This window comes from Nilaparvata lugens, chromosome 4 (genome assembly GCF_014356525.2).
Source record: "Nilaparvata lugens isolate BPH chromosome 4, ASM1435652v1, whole genome shotgun sequence".
Classification (NCBI taxonomy): Eukaryota; Metazoa; Arthropoda; class Insecta; order Hemiptera; family Delphacidae; genus Nilaparvata; species Nilaparvata lugens.
This window is the reverse complement of record NC_052507.1, coordinates 55,059,487-55,078,901: the sequence shown is the minus strand read 5'-3', so window position 1 is coordinate 55,078,901 and position 19,415 is coordinate 55,059,487. Positions and strand designations below refer to the sequence as shown.

The 19,415-nt window shown below is 33.9% G+C and overlaps 1 protein-coding gene across 2 annotated transcripts; it reads left to right on the top strand.

The window, feature by feature from the left end:
• Nucleotides 1-1,816: 1,816 nt before the first annotated feature.
• LOC111056829 (WASH complex subunit 1) lies at nt 1,817-19,207 on the top strand. Of its 2 annotated transcripts, none has more exons than XM_022344236.2 (9): nt 1,817-2,056; nt 3,999-4,253; nt 5,160-5,291; nt 6,771-6,919; nt 8,074-8,303; nt 9,807-10,180; nt 14,391-14,528; nt 15,907-15,978; nt 18,303-19,207. In XM_022344236.2, exons 2-9 carry the CDS (start codon nt 4,017-4,019, stop codon nt 18,417-18,419), a joined length of 1,449 nt encoding a protein of 482 aa, XP_022199928.2. In that variant the 5' UTR covers nt 1,817-2,056; nt 3,999-4,016; the 3' UTR covers nt 18,420-19,207. The 2 variants fall into 2 exon arrangements, with proteins under 2 accessions (XP_022199928.2, XP_022199929.2); XM_022344237.2 differs by having other exon boundaries at nt 1,829-2,061.
• The last annotated feature ends 208 nt before the right edge of the window (nt 19,208-19,415 follow it).

Genomic DNA, 19,415 nt, shown 5'->3' with positions numbered 1-19,415 from the left:
ATTGTCCAATAATAAAATCGGTTGCAAACACTAGATTTCTGGGTGTCCTTCTGGATTGTCATTTAAGATGAGATGTACAAATTATGAGCTTATGCATTAGGTCAAGATACCTCATTCACAAATTCTATAATATTGGTAGGCTAAAAAATAAGGAAATCGCTCGTCTGGTATACTTTGCCTATGGACAATCAGTATTGCAATACGGAATAATTGCATGGGGGGGGGGGTGCCAGAAACCTTCATTTCAATAAATTATTCGTTGTTCAAAAGTTTTTAATTAGAGCTATTTCAATGTTTTAACGCTGAGACAGTTGTACACCAAAAGCCTTCTTCAATTTATATTGAAAAATAAGAATAATTTCAACCTGCGTAAGCCCATATACCACTTAAGACCTTCTAGCATAATCTACGATAATGATCGGACCGTGCTTGATGTATGTCGTCGACAATTCATCTACAGTATGTATCAAATAAATTGATGAACAGTCTTCCTCGAGACTTCCTGAATATTAATATGAATATCGGAAAAGGAAAAAAATTGGATAAATAATATACTTGAATATAATCTTAGTGAACTCCTATTTCAATAGTCTCCCTAGTTTTGAATCAAAAGATCTTGAGTTACTTGCTTACGATTAAAAACAGTTTGCACCCATTTGATTGCTTCAGTAACTTATCATCAATTGTTTTGTTTGTTCTGTTAGTTTAGTTTCGTAGTACTCCTTTTCATTTCTCCTTTTTTTAGTTAACTTGTTCATAGTATCATAGTAGTACCGCAATGTAATTAAATATAATTATTGTCATCGTTGGTAATTGCAAAACCATTAGGTTCCATAAGCATAACTATTAAATAGCTGTGCGAACTTTGTTGTTCAATTAGTCTAAAGCTTGTTCTATTTATAATCTTGCTTTCTTCTTTATAATTATAATCTCTTTCACCTCATCTCTGGAAAGCTTCCACTTTTATTTTTTTAGGTACGTTAGTTATAATTATACTACCTACGTTAGTTATTATGAACTCGTTTGTAATTTTCTTTGTGTCTTTGTTTGATCTTTTTTTAATAACCTACCTGCGCACAGGTTTTAAACCTATGCAGGTATCATTTTTCTTCAAATATTACCCGTAATTATTTATAATTTACATTATATTTATTCTAGCAGCAATGTTACTTTCGTATTAATAAACTATAAATATATAGCTACATTTAGCATCAACTTGCTAATTCAATAAGTAAGTACCCTTATTGTTTTTCGTTTTCTTTGTTTGTAATGTTTTTTTGGAAAAATAAAGTTACATATATTATATTGTGTTAATTATAGACTCAGAAAGATTTTCTGTCATTTCATTATTTATGTAAAACTAACATATTTGTTTCAAAGACAGCAAACTCCATAAATACATGTCAAACTCAGCAATCTTCCTACATATTTTTGCTTATTACAGATTTTGTGATCAATCTAGGACCTTGAGCATGTATATTTAATGATCTTATGATATCATCTTAATTATCCCATAAAAATTTCATGAAAGTATAATGGTATATGTGCCAGGTACAGTTTTTTGTAATTTCTCAGCAAAATACTTTTTCCTACAGCTACCTCGGAAAGTTGCTGTTCCTGTACTGATTACAATACCCAAAGATTCACTTTTCCGCTGTAGTGCGGTAAATAACAACTATAGTGGAGATTGCTGACTTTGCCGAGACACCCCTCAATATTTTGATAACGCAAAAACGATAATCAAAAATTGATACCAAGAAATCTCGAGCATTTTAACTACTGGTTCAAGTCGACATTATGATCAAAGTCGATAGTCGAAGTCGATACTCCATCTGACAGAAAAGAGGTTATGTCATTCATTATTTTCTTCATCCAAAACTTTGTATCATTTGTCCAAATTTTAATCATTTTTAGCAAGTTTTCTTATAGTATTCACCCCATATCAGCCAGAATATAGCTATTTCAATTAAATTTATTTGTATATTGAGTGATCAGTGAATTGGAGGATATTCTTCTTGGGTAATATCAAATGAGACGGTTTGATAGAAATCTTTAGGTACGGTAAGTTAGCATATAAATAGCTAAGACAGCCCTAAAAAACGTTGATAGAAAAATAATCGATTTGAAAAATAAATACTAAAAATACGTAAGACTCGTTCTCGTTACGTAACTGTTAATTTACATTTGACATAGCCTAATTCATGTTCTTTATATTTTACATATTTGACAATTATTGTTAGTTCACATGCTCATCATTGACCATATCTCGTGTCAAACAAAATAAACGACCATAAAATTTATAAATATAGACAACTGCACGTTTCAAAATACCAGTAATTAATCGGAAATTTCCAAGGCACTTACGGTAATTTATTTGTAGGCTATCATAGACTGTAGATTGACAGATTCTACTACTTGCTCACCTATAAAATTTCTCAACAAAAAGACAAGCTTTAGAATATTCCACTACTTGCATTGACTCTTACAAGATGAAGAATGAACAACCTACAAAATCACAGAAAACTAAAAAAACAAAGCCTACATCTAGCAACGACAAAAATACTGATGAAATAGGCACTCGACACCATTCCCTGTGTAGTATCTGCAAACTCATAGTGCATGATGAGGATAGGGCAGTGGTCTGTGAATGTGATAGTAACAAATAGTACCACATAAATTGTGTATATGTTACTGACAAACAGTACAATTTGATGATGAAAAGAGAATGCAATGAACAAACATGGATGTGTGAAAACTGTACAACACTAATTACTGACGAAGCCATCCTAATTTCATCAGTGCTGAATAATTCTACAGCTCACACTAACTCTATATCTGAAACTAATACCTGTATGCGCCGTAACCCCACACCAAGAAATATAACGAGGACAAGTCATACTGGCCATTATGATGAAATAATTAGACTTCTACTTGAGGATATAAAAGAACTTAAAGACGAAATCCAATTGTTAAGAACGGATAGAAATAGACTCTCAGATGCATTGGTGAGAAAGACTGATGTTATTTATAGGCTAGAAAATGTAATTTTCGATTTCACGCAGGGCATCTAGCCCGAGCCTACATGCCCCATCAGGAGAAAGGCAGAGGAGGACTCCTGTAGCCACAGGACTGCTGGGAAGACGGATAAAGATGAAGAAGAAGATGAAGAAGATGTAATATAAATTTGTTGGTTCTATTCCTCGTGGGTTAATTTTTACAGTCACTCAATAGCCTAAACTTTTCATATTTCACATAATATTTTTGTAACGTTCTATTGTTTTTGGCAGTAAACTTTTTTGACTATCAACACCTTTGCAGTTACTAAATTCTATATCATGTAGCCTATAGTATAGATGGTTTTATTTCAGTAATTAATCAGTTGAGCCGTTTAGAGTTTAAAATATTATAAAGCATTTTGCAAATATAGAACCATCTCAACAATCATTATTATTCAGGGGTGACCACAGGGGAGGTTTGGACGCAAACTTGGGATGGCTCAAAATCAAATCTTGAGCTGGATCTCAAAAAAAGGGGTCACCAGTGTTCAATATGATTACTGATAACATGTTTTATCTAAGTTTTTTTTCTAAATTTGAGGAGTGTGCACCCCCGTCAAACCCCTGATTCATTGTCTATTTACACTAAATTTAAGCTAGTTTCATATATTTTCATTATTGCAATTAGTCTTAATCTGTAACTAATAGAAAATTTGATAAAATTACCCATTTTATGTTGATTTTTATATACTTTTACATAATTTGTATTGTGTATTTAAAATGTTTGATTTCTTCTTTATTTCTTTGTGGATGTTGACCTACTAAATTACCGCAGTAGGCTACTGTACATCTTACCGTACACTTGGAGATAGTAATAGTGTATCTTTACCAAACGTTTTCCCATTTGTAAAGTATTCTTTACTTATTTGTTTGACTCACACTCACCCATGCATTTCGGCTAGTATAATATTTTCCTAAATGTAGAACTATGGTCTTTTCCAGGAGAAACAACCTAGCAAGATGCCTGTAAACGCTCCGTTGACTGTACCAATAATTCATCTAGACCTTCGCCAGGAAGAAACAATTGTGCAGATAGCTGTAGCACTTGACTATCTAAATGAAGCTGTTGAGAATATATTCCAACATTTGAATACAAAAATAGAAGATAACCGAAAAGAGCTGAACAAACTCAGGGAGCGGAGAGACATTGTGGAGGCCAAAGTGAAGAAATTGGCTGGCACTAATAAGGCTACTAAGGTAATTTATTTGGTAGTAAAACTAATTTTAAAGCTATTTAATAAATATATTCTATTCTCATTAAAGATATTCACAAAAAAGAAACTAATAATAAAACACAATAAAATTATATTTGAAGTTATAAATTATTTCGTAGAAAAAGTTGAGATGAAGAGTGTCTTCTTTGCTTAACCTACACTTAAAGTGATTCAATCTCAATATTAACCAACAATATTTACCAACACAATGAAAGCTCATTGGAGTACTCAATACAGAATATATTGTATAAATATCATAAATCACACTTGCATGTCTTAAACTATCAATTTATTTATTGTTAGCCATATACAGCGTTGTATTTAATAGTAAAGTACCTACTACAATAATACAGATTATCAAAGCCTAAAAATCATTACCGCTTATTCAATATTGAAACAACACTTGCTTTGTAAGGGTATGATCACATTGGTTGCACATTATGTGCAAGTGAGATCATGCATGACCAAGTGCGCAGATTAGAAACGAAATATGGAAATAGCCATAGGAACACTTGCACTGAACGCGTGCACTTGTTGGTGGCGCTTATTGTGAGCATCTACATGCAAATCAACGTGTTTCTGTCGCTCTTTCCACATTTGACTTTTTTTTCTCATAAAAAAAATGTTTGGTCATGCATGATCTCACGTGCACTTGCACCTAAGTGCATCCAATGTGATCATACCACAAATTTGAGTGTAAAACAACGCGACTTTTAACAGCATTTCAAGACTGTTCAATAAATATATCGTTTTAAACAAGAGAAAAGCATTTAATCAATGCGTTACTCAATAAAAGCAACATAAAATCGAAAGATATCTTGTTTGACTTACGTTCTTATACACATAGCTCAACCTAGTACTAAAAATTATTCTTGAAATGATTTTTCAGGTTTTCTCTTCAGCAAAATATCCAGCCTCGCATGTGGACCGAGACTACAAATCGACATTTGTGCCAAAACCATCCAAAGTGAATGAAACACCTGTCAAAATCAAAAGTTCCATTGTCAGTCATAAAATCGAGGTAAACAATCATTACTCTCATGGAGATTACTCAAAAGATTTTCTATTTCAAATTAATGAAGACTCTCATACTCGAGTTAATTGAGGTGCAGTTTCTTATATCTTGTTGAAATAGGCTACAAAAGTTTAATAAATTCGTGTTAGGGAGGTACAGTAATAAATTAACTTGAGAAATACTTAACTCGAAAGAAAAACACCTTGATTGAAAAGGATATTATTGTTCATTATTTTTAACTCAATCTATTAATCATATTGGTGTATCATAAGGAATCTTCAGTTGTTGAAAATTTTGAGAAACCACCATTATTGCTTCAAATCTATAACGGATAATGTTGAGGCCATTTGAATTGTATTCATTCGCGCATTGACTGCTAGATGGCAGGAGAGCTTCTATAATTTTATAATATCTATTACTCATCAATTTATCATTCCAGGCACTGGAGAGTTTGCGAGTCAGTGTAGATTTAGCTTTCGTACAGCTACGTACTCGCTCTCGAGGCTTTAAGATTCAGGAAATTCGTCCTGAATTTGCCTAAATATTCGTGTCGTTTAATAATATAGGAAATTCGGCCTATACATTTATTCGTGTACATAAATATTGTATTTTCGTTCTACGTGAAAAGTTATTCACGTTTCGTATTAGTGAAAATTGAATGCCAGAACTCCATTTTAGTTTTGTTTTTATCAATAGTCAAGTCATAGTGTTATATATCCAGACAGTAAACTTCATCTCAGAACGGGAAAACAGCAAGGAACCAACTTTAATAGTCACACTTTCGGTTTGCATAATTTCACCTATCTTTTCCTCTCATTTATCCTATCCAACTGTCCACCTTTTACCTCAAATATAAGTAGTCAAACAATTCGATTGTCGACATGTTGGATTTGGGATTTGGTGAGTACCTTTTCTGATTTTCTATGTGTTCTATGTATGTGTTTTTTTCTGAATGGATATATTATTCAGCACAAAGATTTGATTCGTTTTATACAGTCCACTTCAGAGCATTTGAAACTTGTAGTTTGAAATATTTAAATTTAAAGAACCAGTATATACGTAACAGATAATAATATCATGAATTTATTAAGCTAGTAATAGGTACCAAAATTATGTATTAATTAGCTTATATTGTCGTTTTTTTATAAAACATTATCGCTCAGGTTGCTCATGAGAGTGTGGCTCCTCTGTAAAACAATAATTTTTGGAAATAAAATCCATGCACACATATTGATAGTCTTACCCTTGCTAATAAAATACTCATATATCTTACCTTATTTAGAGTCAGTCCATAAACTGTGTAATGTATGTTGGATTCATTAATTATCTCACCCACAAAAATCTCAACAAATTTTTGTCTAAATCCACACTCGGTTTTTTTATATCAAAATTTTGTGAAACACTAAAAACTTATCAATAAATAAATTAATGTCAACAAATTTTATTCAATCCCACAATTAATTGATTTTTAATTTACTTTTGCAGGAAAAGAAAAATCTGTTTCATGTGAGGGATGTGAACACCCAAATGCTGCGGAAAAATGTGGAACTGATTCCGGAAAAAGGACTCGGCAGTTTGCCGCGGGATGTCCAATACATCAGTTCGCTGCTGCTTTTCAATACCAACGAAAATGTGTAAGTAGGCCAACAAATCAATAAGTTAAACTGTCACTTGCAGCAGGATTCAAAGGTTGTGAATAAGAATAATAATCTATAGTATGCTCTTCGAAAAGAGAGACAACAATAACATAACTTCAATAGCAAATAACTTCATCCATTTCCAACAGCACACCGTTGCCAAATTGCCAGGTTAGGTTATGTTTGTTGTCTTTGTACAAATATGATGAAATAACGTAACAGAAATTCGAACTCTATTGTAAAAATGTATCATTGAACCATAAAAGTTAAAATCATTTTTTTGGTGAATATAATATATCTCAGATAGAGTTGTTCATTATTAACAAGAATCAACAACTAATATTAGTTCAGATATATCGCAATGACTTGAATCACAGATATCTACTACAAAAGGCGGTGGAAAAGGAAACGTGGCAGCTATGCTTTCCTATTATTTTCACTGACTTTGAAACCTCAATATCCCTATACTTTCTTATATATTTCATTGTTTAATTTATCTATTCATTAAAATAGGTAATTTAAAAAATTCAATCAATCGCCCAAAAGATACTGTTCAAGTTTCAAGTCCATGGCCTGGTAAACATTATATTCATTCGAATCTCCTATATTTCCTCTGTGAACAATATCTCTTGTGTGCCGAAGTGTTTAGAGGATTTATTCGTTTGAAGCACTTATTTCAAATTCGATTATTTATTTTATTTTTATTCTATTAGCATTAATTCATCCATAGCAATCATTCATATTTTTTTTTTTTTTTTTTTTTTTTGATGGGAAGCATTATTCTTTGTTGATTTTTTATTCATTTATACAATAAGTACATAATCAAAATGATAGGGAGAGAAAAAATAAGGTAACCTTGTAACATTGTGCTATTCCTATCTCAAATTTAGATAATGTTACACATAGTCCGAAATAGGTCAAGTCTTGTAGTTGTTCACTTCACAAAATTTTCATTCCTTATTATTTTCACAAAGTAGATTTCAAAATTCAGATGCTTCAAAACCAAACATAGAAGAAATATTTCACATATCACTAAAATAAGAAATATTTACAAATTAAAGAAATAATTTTGCAGGGCCTAAAAAACAAACTTAATATCCTGATAAATAATTAATTAATTTAGTTACTAAGTTGTCGTCTGTTGCCCGCAGCTACACAGACCAAGTGCTGTCCCACCCTCTGGGCTCCAGTCTGCGGTCGCGGCGGAACCAAGATGGCGGCGGTGGAGGGGAGGACAAAGGCGGCCTGGAGGAGGCGCCCTCGACGCTGTGCAACCTGGATGAAGTGGGAGGCCATCAGAGGGACAGCCGCTACTTCTACGCCCCTGTGCTGCAGCAGGTGCCCACCATAGATGTGCCACTTGATTTGCCTGATTTGCCAGGTCTGCAAAAATTCAATCTGTCTTTTCAGTTATTGGTGTATCTTGTACTGAAGTTTAAAGAGAGCCTTGAGTAACTTAAGGCTGTGCAAAGGCTAAAAATAAACTCTCTACTCGTGATATTTTTCAAAGTTTTATAAGGAAAACATTTTTTTCCGAACATTACTTTTTGAGATATAAGCTCCTGAAGTTTGAATTTTTGGGACAAAACGTTTCAAATTCGGTAAGATATAAATCCATGAGATTAAGAAGATGGATTATTCATGGTATTGTTGATCTATTAAAACAAAATTTTCTGAGAATATCAATTTTTGAAAAAGTTATTCAATCTACCAAAAACAACTCAACTAAAAGTTATTTTTGGCTATTTTTAGTAAATTGAATAACTATCTTAAAAATTGATATTCTCAGAATTTTTTCGTTTTAATACCAAAAATAATCATCATCTTAATGGATCAACAATACCATGAATAATCTATCCTATAAATCTCATGGATTTATCTCTTACCGAGTTTGAAAAGTTCTGTGCCAAAAATTTAAACTTTAGGCGCTCATATCTCAACTTTGAAAAATATCACTAGTAGAAAGTTTATTTTTAGCCTTTGCACAGCCTTAAACAAGCTACACTTAGTAAATTTTCAGCTGAGATCAAATATACGGTGTTCTCTTGTAAAATAACTTTGTATTCATTAACGTTAGTTTGTTATATAATCACCATCATGAACTGCTTGTTCATCATTAGTAGAACTACAGTAGATCACCGATTATCCGGACGTCCGCTGGGTGATTGAAATTTTGAAATTTACTACAAACCTAACCTATACTGTATCTCAAGCAGCTAATTGGTCTACCGCAATCCAGGTGCAGTACAATATTTTAATAAATGAAAATTTGAGTAACTGTAATTGGATTACAGAACGTGGAGTCTATTTGAACTTGAATGTGAAAGAAAGATAGGAGTATACAAGTCATAATATTAAATAGAATATACGCTAAATCAATAATAAATTGAATAGAACACGTACTGATAAGTACTGTAGGCCAGAATGCAAAGTTTAAATTACGTCTACACTCAAGAGCTAGGGTAAAATCGAGTTAAAATCGATTATCTGGATTATCAGTTACCCGGACACTGTCATGCATCAATTAGTCCAGATAATCGGGCTCTACTGTAGTAGTTCATGATGGCAATAACTTCATGCTAATAGAAGTGCTGCTTGGAATATTTCAATTGGTCCTTGACGACTCAAAGACTAGAGATCATAATGTGGTGGACAGCAGCCAATAAGAATGCGTGAAATCTCGATTCCAAAATATAACTTGAAATGGTCTATTATCGGTACGCAAACCCGATCGCAGGACATTCTGAATGACGTGTCGGCAAGAACTTGGTGTCTGTGTTGACTGCCAAGTTTCTTCAATGTTTTAAATTCAAATAGTCCTTACTCTACTGTTTTTCATCCCATTTGACAAGTAAAACTCAATTTGTCGAATGTTTGTACCCAGGTATCGCAGACGACCTGCACTACAGTTACGACCTTGACAGCTCGGCCACCATCGCACCCTCCTCCACGAACACCCCCTGTTCCCCTCCTGAAGGTGGAATGGGAGGAGAAGGATCGGCTGTGACCTTGGAACTCGACCTTCCCGCACTTTCACTCGCTTCGCCAACAGCTGACGCGTCAGTGACGTCATCTACGTCAACTGGTGTTTCCGCTCCCCCTCCACCTCCACCACCGCCACCAGCTGATATGCCTCCTCCCCCTCCTCCTCCACCAACTTCCCTCCCCTCCAGTGGTCCTCCTCCTCCGCCTCCTCCTCCTCCACCCCCTCCACCCGGTGATCTGCCGCTGATAGCTGATGCACCTGCCGCTAATGAGGTAGGGTTTTTTTAAGCATCAACACGTTTTCGTGAGGATGATGTTTAGAAGGCTTGGTTTCACCAACCCTGGTCAAGGCATTTGGACATGGTTACAGTCTATCCGATGGTCAAATCAGCAATAATTCGTTCCACCAACACCAGTTACGTTCAACCACGGTCAAACCAATGGTTAAGTTTGACTGCCGCCGAACGGGCGATCAAATTATTTGAACACGGTCAAAAGACTGGTTCGATCAATTTCCTTTCGTCTGAGCATATTTTATTATTTCAATGACACGCATTTTTTTTATTATTATCAGCCCAATTTACTGGAGATAGTAAGGAAACAAATAGCGTCTAATTGAACTAAGCTGATGATGATGTAAATGCATAAGGCATTATTAACTTGCAGCAAACGGTTTGTTGCATTGTCAGGTCAAAACTTGGTATTCTGTACAGTGCAAAACGCCTGTGACAGATAATAATGTGCATTGTAGTAACCAATATAATTTGATAAGGCCAGTATTACACGGTAATAGTTCTATTATCACAGTTGATCATAGAACGTTTTCCCAAGTGCATTCTTTTTCTTTAATCTTCTTTATTTTCCAATACATTGCGATATTTTTATATTAGGCTATTTCAATCAACGCCTGCTTTTCTTCGGGTTTAAAATTTACTCCACAATTTTTTTTTACTTTATCCATTCGGGTTGTTTACACAACAACAAACATGATCTATCTGAAGTCTGAACAAGTTCGTTTTGTAGGTTAAAATTACTTGAACAAATATCAAAATCAGATGTAGCCAATAGAAAGCCAGCTAACATGTTAGACAACTTCAGAAAAGTACAGCTACGAGAATTGACCATGTTCAGATTTGACCGACGGAGTTTTGATTAATCCCGAGGTTGGTTGTACGAGTTGAATGAACAGTCAAATTTTCGATTATGGTCTAACTGATCATGGCTAGGCTATATTTGATCAAGGTTGGTGAAACCGGACTTTGAGATTGAAGTAGGTTTAGATTAATTAATTTCAAAATATAAGGCTGGTCACTAACGGTAGGACATGCATGGCACACATGTCATACATCGTTGTGTCATCACAGCGAAAGGCTTCCAGCAAACTTTTTTGAGGTTAGGTTCATGTATCTCCGATTTTTGTTGTTTATTTTTTCTTCGCTGCTCTATTTGAGGTTAAACTATTTTTATATCATTATAATTTGTAATTGACCAATGGTTTATATATTTTTATTGGTTGTTTATTTTATGTTTGAATCTTCTCGCTGATGACAAAACATGCATGATGAACATGACGTGTGTGCATGATAAACATGCATGTACCTTTTAGTGGCCAGCATATCACTTTTTGTGAGAGTGATATTCAAAATGGTCGTAGACAAGTGCGAGAGGAAGGTTGATGATGTAGTATAAAATTCTCTATCGATGAATGTTGCTATGCTCAAGCAGCTTATGATGAATTACAGTTATACAGGATGTCCCACCAAGGTTTTAACAGCCGTTGACCATTGATTCTATTCGACATTTCTGACAAAATGTTCAGTAAACTTTTTTCCTATCGACCTTAGTTTACGAGATATATCGATTTTTCTTTATTTTCAGAATATGCCTATTTCCGGTCATTAAATACTCAATAACTCGAAAACTACTGGTCGAATTTCAATTTCAAGGGTATTTTTGGAAAGAGAAAAACATTTCAAACAAGATTGAAGTAATTGTATTTGTTTTTAGGTCTTTCGTAGCTCTTTATTACGGCTTAAACTTGAATGCTATTCTTCAAATTCAAAGTCAAATTTCAAACCGTTTTTTCTCCATTTTTCTCCGGGTGATTATAGTGGTTTCAATATTTCAAAAACTTCTCCATTTCATATGCTTTTGAATGAGTATAAATTCGAAAAGGTAAGTTCCATGATAAAGTGCTCAAAACTGCTAATATCTGAGATGAACACCTTCAAAATGAGGAAATTCACAAGCAGCATACATCAATGGGTGATCCTACTTCAAGGGTGAAATCACCTGATTTCTCTCTGACAATATTTTCAAGTTTCAATCAACATTTTAACATTCTACTATGATATGTCTTTCTCAATAACTTTTTTTCCCTGTAGCATAAATCCTGAATAAAATAACAAGAAGTGTATGTTTCAGCCTATTTTCAGTATAGTTTTCAGTGTGCTTTCCAGTTAATTGGTATGATATGTATCAACTTTGGCTAATAGAGAAGTGTTCGCGTTCATTATCATGAAATTTACCTTGATTGAGTACTTGAGCATGTTATTGGTTCATGGAGAGTGTGGATGCAATTCAAAAGAGGCGGAGAGAGTATACAGGAGGCATTTTCCTGACCGAAAACACCCATCTCACAACACGTTTTCAAGATTGACAGATGTCAAGATGGTAAGGGTCTAGGATCAGTTTCAAGGTAGGAGAGGCCCGTCTCAATTTCTGAACCTTTTGAGCAGTATTTTAATCTTATTCTAAAGTATTTCGAGCAGAATCCTCGATCCACCTTCCGGCGGGCAGCTGGGATGTTGGGTGTTTCAAGAATGATAGTTCAAAAAATATTGAAGAAGAATAACTTTCGAACATTTCATGATACCCCAGTTCAAGAGTTGAATGAACCTGATACTGTTTCAAGGACGCAGTTTTGCCGTTGGATCTTAGCATAAGATTGTATTTAATACATTATATGGACAGATCAGAAATAAAAGTACGTTCACAAGAACTTGTGCCGTAAATTTCCACAATTCACATACCTGGACCTTACATTTTCCCTGCAAGAATAAATGGTGAAGTTTTTATGGACTTTCTGGTCAATGAGCTTCACGAATTGATGGAAGACGTGCCTCTCAATTTTAGGCAGAATATGTGGCTCCAGTTGGATGGCTTCCTCCCTCATTATGCTAGAAACGTCCGTGGGTGGCTTGATAACAATATTATGCTGGGCGGTGGATTGGCCGAGATGGACCCTTAAGTTGGCCAAAACGCTCACCTTATCTTACTCCAATATATTTCTACTTTTAGGGGGTTGTGAAAAGTGAAGTTTACAGAGAACCTGTATAGACCAGGGAGAAACTGATTCTCAGAACTCGATTGACGTTTAAAGTAATGAAGACATGGCCCAACGGAATGAGACGGGCAACTCGAAGCTTGATGAACGGCAACAGAAGTTGCATAAACAGAAATGGAGGCTATTTTGAATTCCTGTAAGCAGTGGGCATGATATGTAACTTTATTACCATCTGAGTGATTGCCAACAGTTTTTTTAATTCTGTCATTCATCTACTTTTAATTATTATTATTATTCTATGAATGAATTTTGTTGGATCTTGTAAAAATGTATGAATTAAATTTAATATAGGATTTAGGCTATATGCTACAGAGAATAATGCAATAATCAGGTGATTTTACCCTTAGGATCACCCATTGATGTATGCTGTATGTGAATTTCCTCATTTTGAAGGTATTCATCCCAGATATTAGCAGTTTTGAGCACTTTATCATGGAACTTACCTTTTCAAATTTATACTCATTCGAAAGCTTATGAAATGGAGAAGTTTTTGAAATATTGAAACCACTATAATCACCCGGAAAAAAATGGAGAAAAAGCGATTCATTGACATTTCATAGCTAAATCTGTTTCTTGAGTGATATTTATTTTTTTTTTTTTTTTTTTGAGTATTACAATAGTTAAAACAGGTATCCACAGGAAGTCAGTGCTTGTGCGTAAGGAAGGCTGATTATGAATATATTTCTCTCTAGTGTTTATATACTATAAGGACGAAGACTAGGATGAAGTGGTAGATTTGAGCATGGGATGTTGATGATAATTCATGAATTTATTTACAGTCTTGGGAATGTTCTCATTCAGTTTGTAAAGCAAGTTGAATGTTTTTCAAACGGAAGCTGGTAATCAGTGCCAGCTAACAAGCAGTCACATTATCGTGCATCATATAAAAATATTGTTTTTTTATTATTGATCATTTATCAGTAATCAATGTTTTTTGCACAAAAATCAGTTTTTTGCACACGGTCACATAATCATGCATCATATTAAAATATTGTTTTTTTTTATTATTGATCATTTAACAGAAATCAATGCTTTTTGCACAAAAATCAGTGTTTTTTGCACACGGTCACATTATCATGCATCATATTAAAATATTGTTTTTTTATCAATTCATCAGTAATCAATGTTCTTTTGCAGATTGAACGGCCCAAACCAGCAGTAAGCGGTGACCCGATTGCTAATCTAATGGAAGCCATCAGAAATGCGGGAGGATCAGGAAAAGCCAAACTAAAATCTGTCAAAGAGAGAAAGATCGAAGCCAAACAGAAAGAAGAGGTAATTATTTCAAAAATGATTTAATCTTATTCTGTTTTTCAACTGTGAGCTGTATGCTCAGACTGTTCGCCATCCCTTATATGAATTTATAAACATTAATTAGGTTTGTGATTTTGTATTTAAATTTGTTAAATAAGTGCATTTTTTAGTTTTAATTGTGGTGAAGCAGTGATGTGTGATTTCATAACCTAATGACACTTTGGACAATATCAACTTTTTATCAAAATCTTGGAGAAAAATGGTACAGGCTCAGCCTATTTTTTCCTCCATGATCATAATTTATTGACCGAGCGAAGTGAGGTCTAAGATTCAAGTCGACGGTTTGGCATTTCTCTTAATGTTTATATGTTGCGCATTTAAGGCGAAACGCAGTGATAGATTTTCATGAAATTTGACAGGTATGTTCCTTTTTAAATTGCGCGTCGACGTATATACAAGGTTTTTGGAAATTTTAATTTCAAGGATAATATAAAAGGAAAAAGGAGCCTCCTTCATAATTATGCCAATATTAGAGTAAAAATCGGAATGTAGAATTATTCATCATAAATCAGCTGTTTAGTGGACTATAATACTAACCGTTCAAAAACATCGAACATCTTGAAAATGTATCTTTCCATCAACGTTAAGGTAGGCGCACACAGATCGTCATCGGAGGAATCGGACGAATAGATTTGATGCATTGTTTTCAATTGGAGTGCGCATACCTATCCGCATCTTATAGGTATGCGCACTCCAATTGGAAACAATGTATCAAATCTAATCGTCCGATGCGTGCCGTCCGTCCGATGACGAGCTGTGTGCGTCTACCTTTAGTAGACAGTTGACTGTAATACTACCCGTTAAAAAACATCGAACATCTTGAAAATGTATCTTTCCATCAGCGTTGTAGACAGTTGCAGCCAGACCTGATAACAGCGCTCACACTCACATTCCGGGACGACACGTCACGGTACGATAGGACAGATAGCTCTATGTTTATTTAGGATTTTTTCTAGAGATTTTAAATTAATAAATTATTTATTATTTTTTGAGAAAACATAACAACAGGTCAATGTAACTTACTGAGCGCAAGGTCTACTGTTCACAGAACTACCAGTTATATTATGATTAGTTTTTTGTACTATAAATTAAAAAATTAAGAAATATATACGGTATATATTACTTTGGTACAGTCACGAGAAAGATGTAAAAAATGCAGCACCATGAGGGCAGCCGTTCTTCTTTCTCATGACTGAACTATACAAGCATCACTGCACTACATCTACTGTTGACAAAACTTCTATTTTTTACAGTAGAAATTGAGCATTTTCATCGTATTGTTTTGTTTATTTAACTTTAGAATGTTCATTAAATGAATTAACAATTGATGGTATTGCAGGATGACAGACCCAGACCACCGGCCGGTAATCTGATGGCTGATCTGCATGCTAAATTGTCCATGAGAAGAAGGGTGAGTAAATCATAATTACATCACATTTCGTTTTCATTCACAATTTATATACACGTTTTTACATAAGGCTAATTTCAAACACATTCAGTTCGGTTTGCTTTCTGTTCGTTTTCGGCCAATTCCGATAAGTGTGAAACGGTGATTCGGTTTGAATTCGGTTTCGAATACAAACCGCATAGAACCGAACGCACACTTGACACTTATAAATTCCATCAGGTTCAAATTCGTTTCCAGCGAGGGGCTACTTTCACACACATTCGGTTCGGTTCGGTTTGCTTTCTGTTAGTTTTCGGCCAATTCCGATAAGTGTAAAACGGTGATTCGGTTTGAATTCGGTTCCGAATATCAACCGCATAGCACCGAACGCCCCCTCGACACGAGTAGGTTTAATCATATTCGAATTCGTTGCTAGGAAACAGAAAACAAAGATAAAGTCTTTCACACACGCTCGGTTTTTTGTTTTTATTTTAACCTTAAATCGTGATTATCAGCTTCAAAATCTTCTATGTCAAAATCATAGGTTTTTTGTTTTTATTTTAACCTGATATCGTAATTTATTATCTGTTTCAAAATCTTCTATGTCAAAATCATAGGTTTTTTGTTTTTATTTTAACCTGATATCGTAATTTATTATCTGTTTCAAAATCTTCTATCTCAAAATCATAGGTTTTTTGTTTTTATTTTAACCGGATATCGTGATTATCTGTTTCAAAATCTGCTATGTCTAAATCATATGGTCAATTTATTTCAATTATTTCACGAGCATTTTTTTTCTCAATGAATAGTTTGCTAAAAAAATATGAAGATGAATTAGAACTCAGGGAGCATTTTAATTTTGCTCATTTTTCCAAGAGAAATTACATGAATGGAGAGAAGAGATGAAGGTTATTCACCATGTGTCAAACAAGAAACAAATTTTCAATTCAAAAAATAATCACTCTGAACGTCCAAAATTAACATAATCAAAAAGAAACTATTCAAAGAGTTCACAATAATTTTGAATTAACTTGAAAATTATTTTAGATCAAGAAATCACATCTTTACTATTTGAACACCAGCTGTTATATTTTAGTACCAGCATGAGTTGTGAAAATCCAAACACAGCTGTTTTTGAGAAGAAAATACCTAATTAGAACCGAACGAATTAGAACCTGATATGTATGAAAGACTCATTCTTTTTGGCAACGAACCGAACCGAATGAAACCGAATATGTGTGAAGCTAGCCTTATTCTTAATATATTAGGTCAAGTTATCGGATGGGCACATTACAATGTTGGTCCCGTCTGATGTATAATAGTCGTGAGACCCGTGTGATGTATAATAGTCGTGAGACCCATTGACGACTTAAATTATACTTATAGGTGGAACTTTCGTCAGGGAATCGATACAAATATACGAAATATCGAAAATATACGAATTATCGTCAGGAAATATACGAATATGATATTATTGATGTATTTGGTGCGATAAGATCAAGTATGGAGTATGCCTATACATTCTTCAAAAAGATTCAAATAACATGCCAAGGAAAATAGTTTGACGAGTATTGTGATACTTTAAATGAATTTAATTTGTTACTACTCAATCCGTCATTCAGTCTCAATAAGCAATTTTTTCCTGACTTACATTCCAGTTCAATCGTTTATGAAATTTACAGATGAAATTGAATAGAGAATGCATTTATTCAAATGCTAATTAATATATAATTATTATTTAACGAAAATCCTAAATAAATGCTGTAAATCACCCCGAAGACTTCTGCTACTGCAGACATTGACAGCAGGGTTAACAGCTAGATGGAAATTCGATGAGAACTACTATCCGGGTAGAACTACTAAAATCATTTTTGGATAGTAGTTCTCATCGAATTTCCATCTAGCTGTTAACCCTGCTGTCAATGTCTGCAGTAGCAGAAGTCTTCGGGGTGATTTACAGCATTTATTTAGGATTTTCGTTAAATAATAATTATTTTTTATGAAATTGATCTAAAATATGGTCCGGCTACAAGTACCTTCATCTATTAAATTTGAGAGCGATTAAATGACATTATGAGTTATTGTCATCTTAAAGTACGTGCAATCGGGAGTAAACTTAGGCCTATATATTTCGAACAGATCTTCAAAGTACCGGTATTTGATTGATGTGTAGAAATATCTGTTGTGTGAAATCGAGTGGACAAAGAATTCACGCTATGAGTTTGCTCGAACAAATTTAGATGCATGTAAGCTTTATTTTATAGTCTATTTTCTCTGCTTCGAATTGTGATGAGTAAACCATCATGAAATTCTATTTTATCTAAAATTTGTTAAAATTGTGTTCTAAGGGAATATCGGGACAACGAGATGGGAACGAACCCGCCATTATGAAGCTGATGGCCAAACCGCTGCCGTCACTCAAGGACTCTGAAACTGAGGATAACTCCGATTGGGATGAGTCATAAAACGTTGATATTAATCTATAAAACTCATTCATCTTCAAGATGATTCATGAGTTAATTAATCAATAAAATAACCAAAAATTATTCAAAGTGAGCTTAGCCTTTGGGATAGGTTAAGGCCAGTCACTAACATTACGTTTGGCAAGACATTTTTCAGCTGTATAGTCGAAACGTTAGTGCGTTAGTGCAAGTCAATTCCGACGCAGGTGTGCAATATTTAGTGGTTTTGCAGGTTAGTTTTTACAGAAGCCTCTTCGCCTCTCAGTCGAAAAGGCCGGTGAAACTTGGTGGCTGGCTTTAAGAATTTAGACGAATTCGATAAAGAGACAGTTATTTATCAATAAAAGGACCAAAAAATAAAGAGTGATCCTAGCCTACTGGTATGAGTTTTGTGATAAAGATAAAAAGGACAGTCTTTCTTTTAAATTGAAATTTTCGACTTATCAAGCCTTTAAAGTGTGTGAATTATTGAAAACTGGCAAAACTTGAGAAATTGTAGATTAGGAAAGGTCATTTGTCATTCCTATTAGATTTTAATTAATATTTTAAAAATATGTAGCATGTATAATTTATATAACTGTTGGAATTATAAACTCCAACCCTAGAAAAAGGATAGCATAAGCTTATGCTATCTTTTCTCTGTGCTCCAACTATATTTTAAGATAACCTTGGAATCTTATATAGATGGAATGTATTGTAATGTGCTTGTGATCGTTAGACTTTATAAATTAGAGAACATTAGTGATTTTATGTGGTGGCTATAGCTATATTTGTATGTTGATTAAACTGTGTAAATCCATAAATGAGTTTTATTTTTCGTTTCATAACACAGTTACAGCATAAGGTTATAAATTGAATAGAAATCAGATTTGAAAAATGTAGTGAAATGAACAAAAATTAACAGTGCTCTGACATAATTTAATAAAAATTTATCAAGATTTGTACAAAATTTACATTTTAAAACCAATATGGTTTAGGTGCAATATTTTCATAAACAAT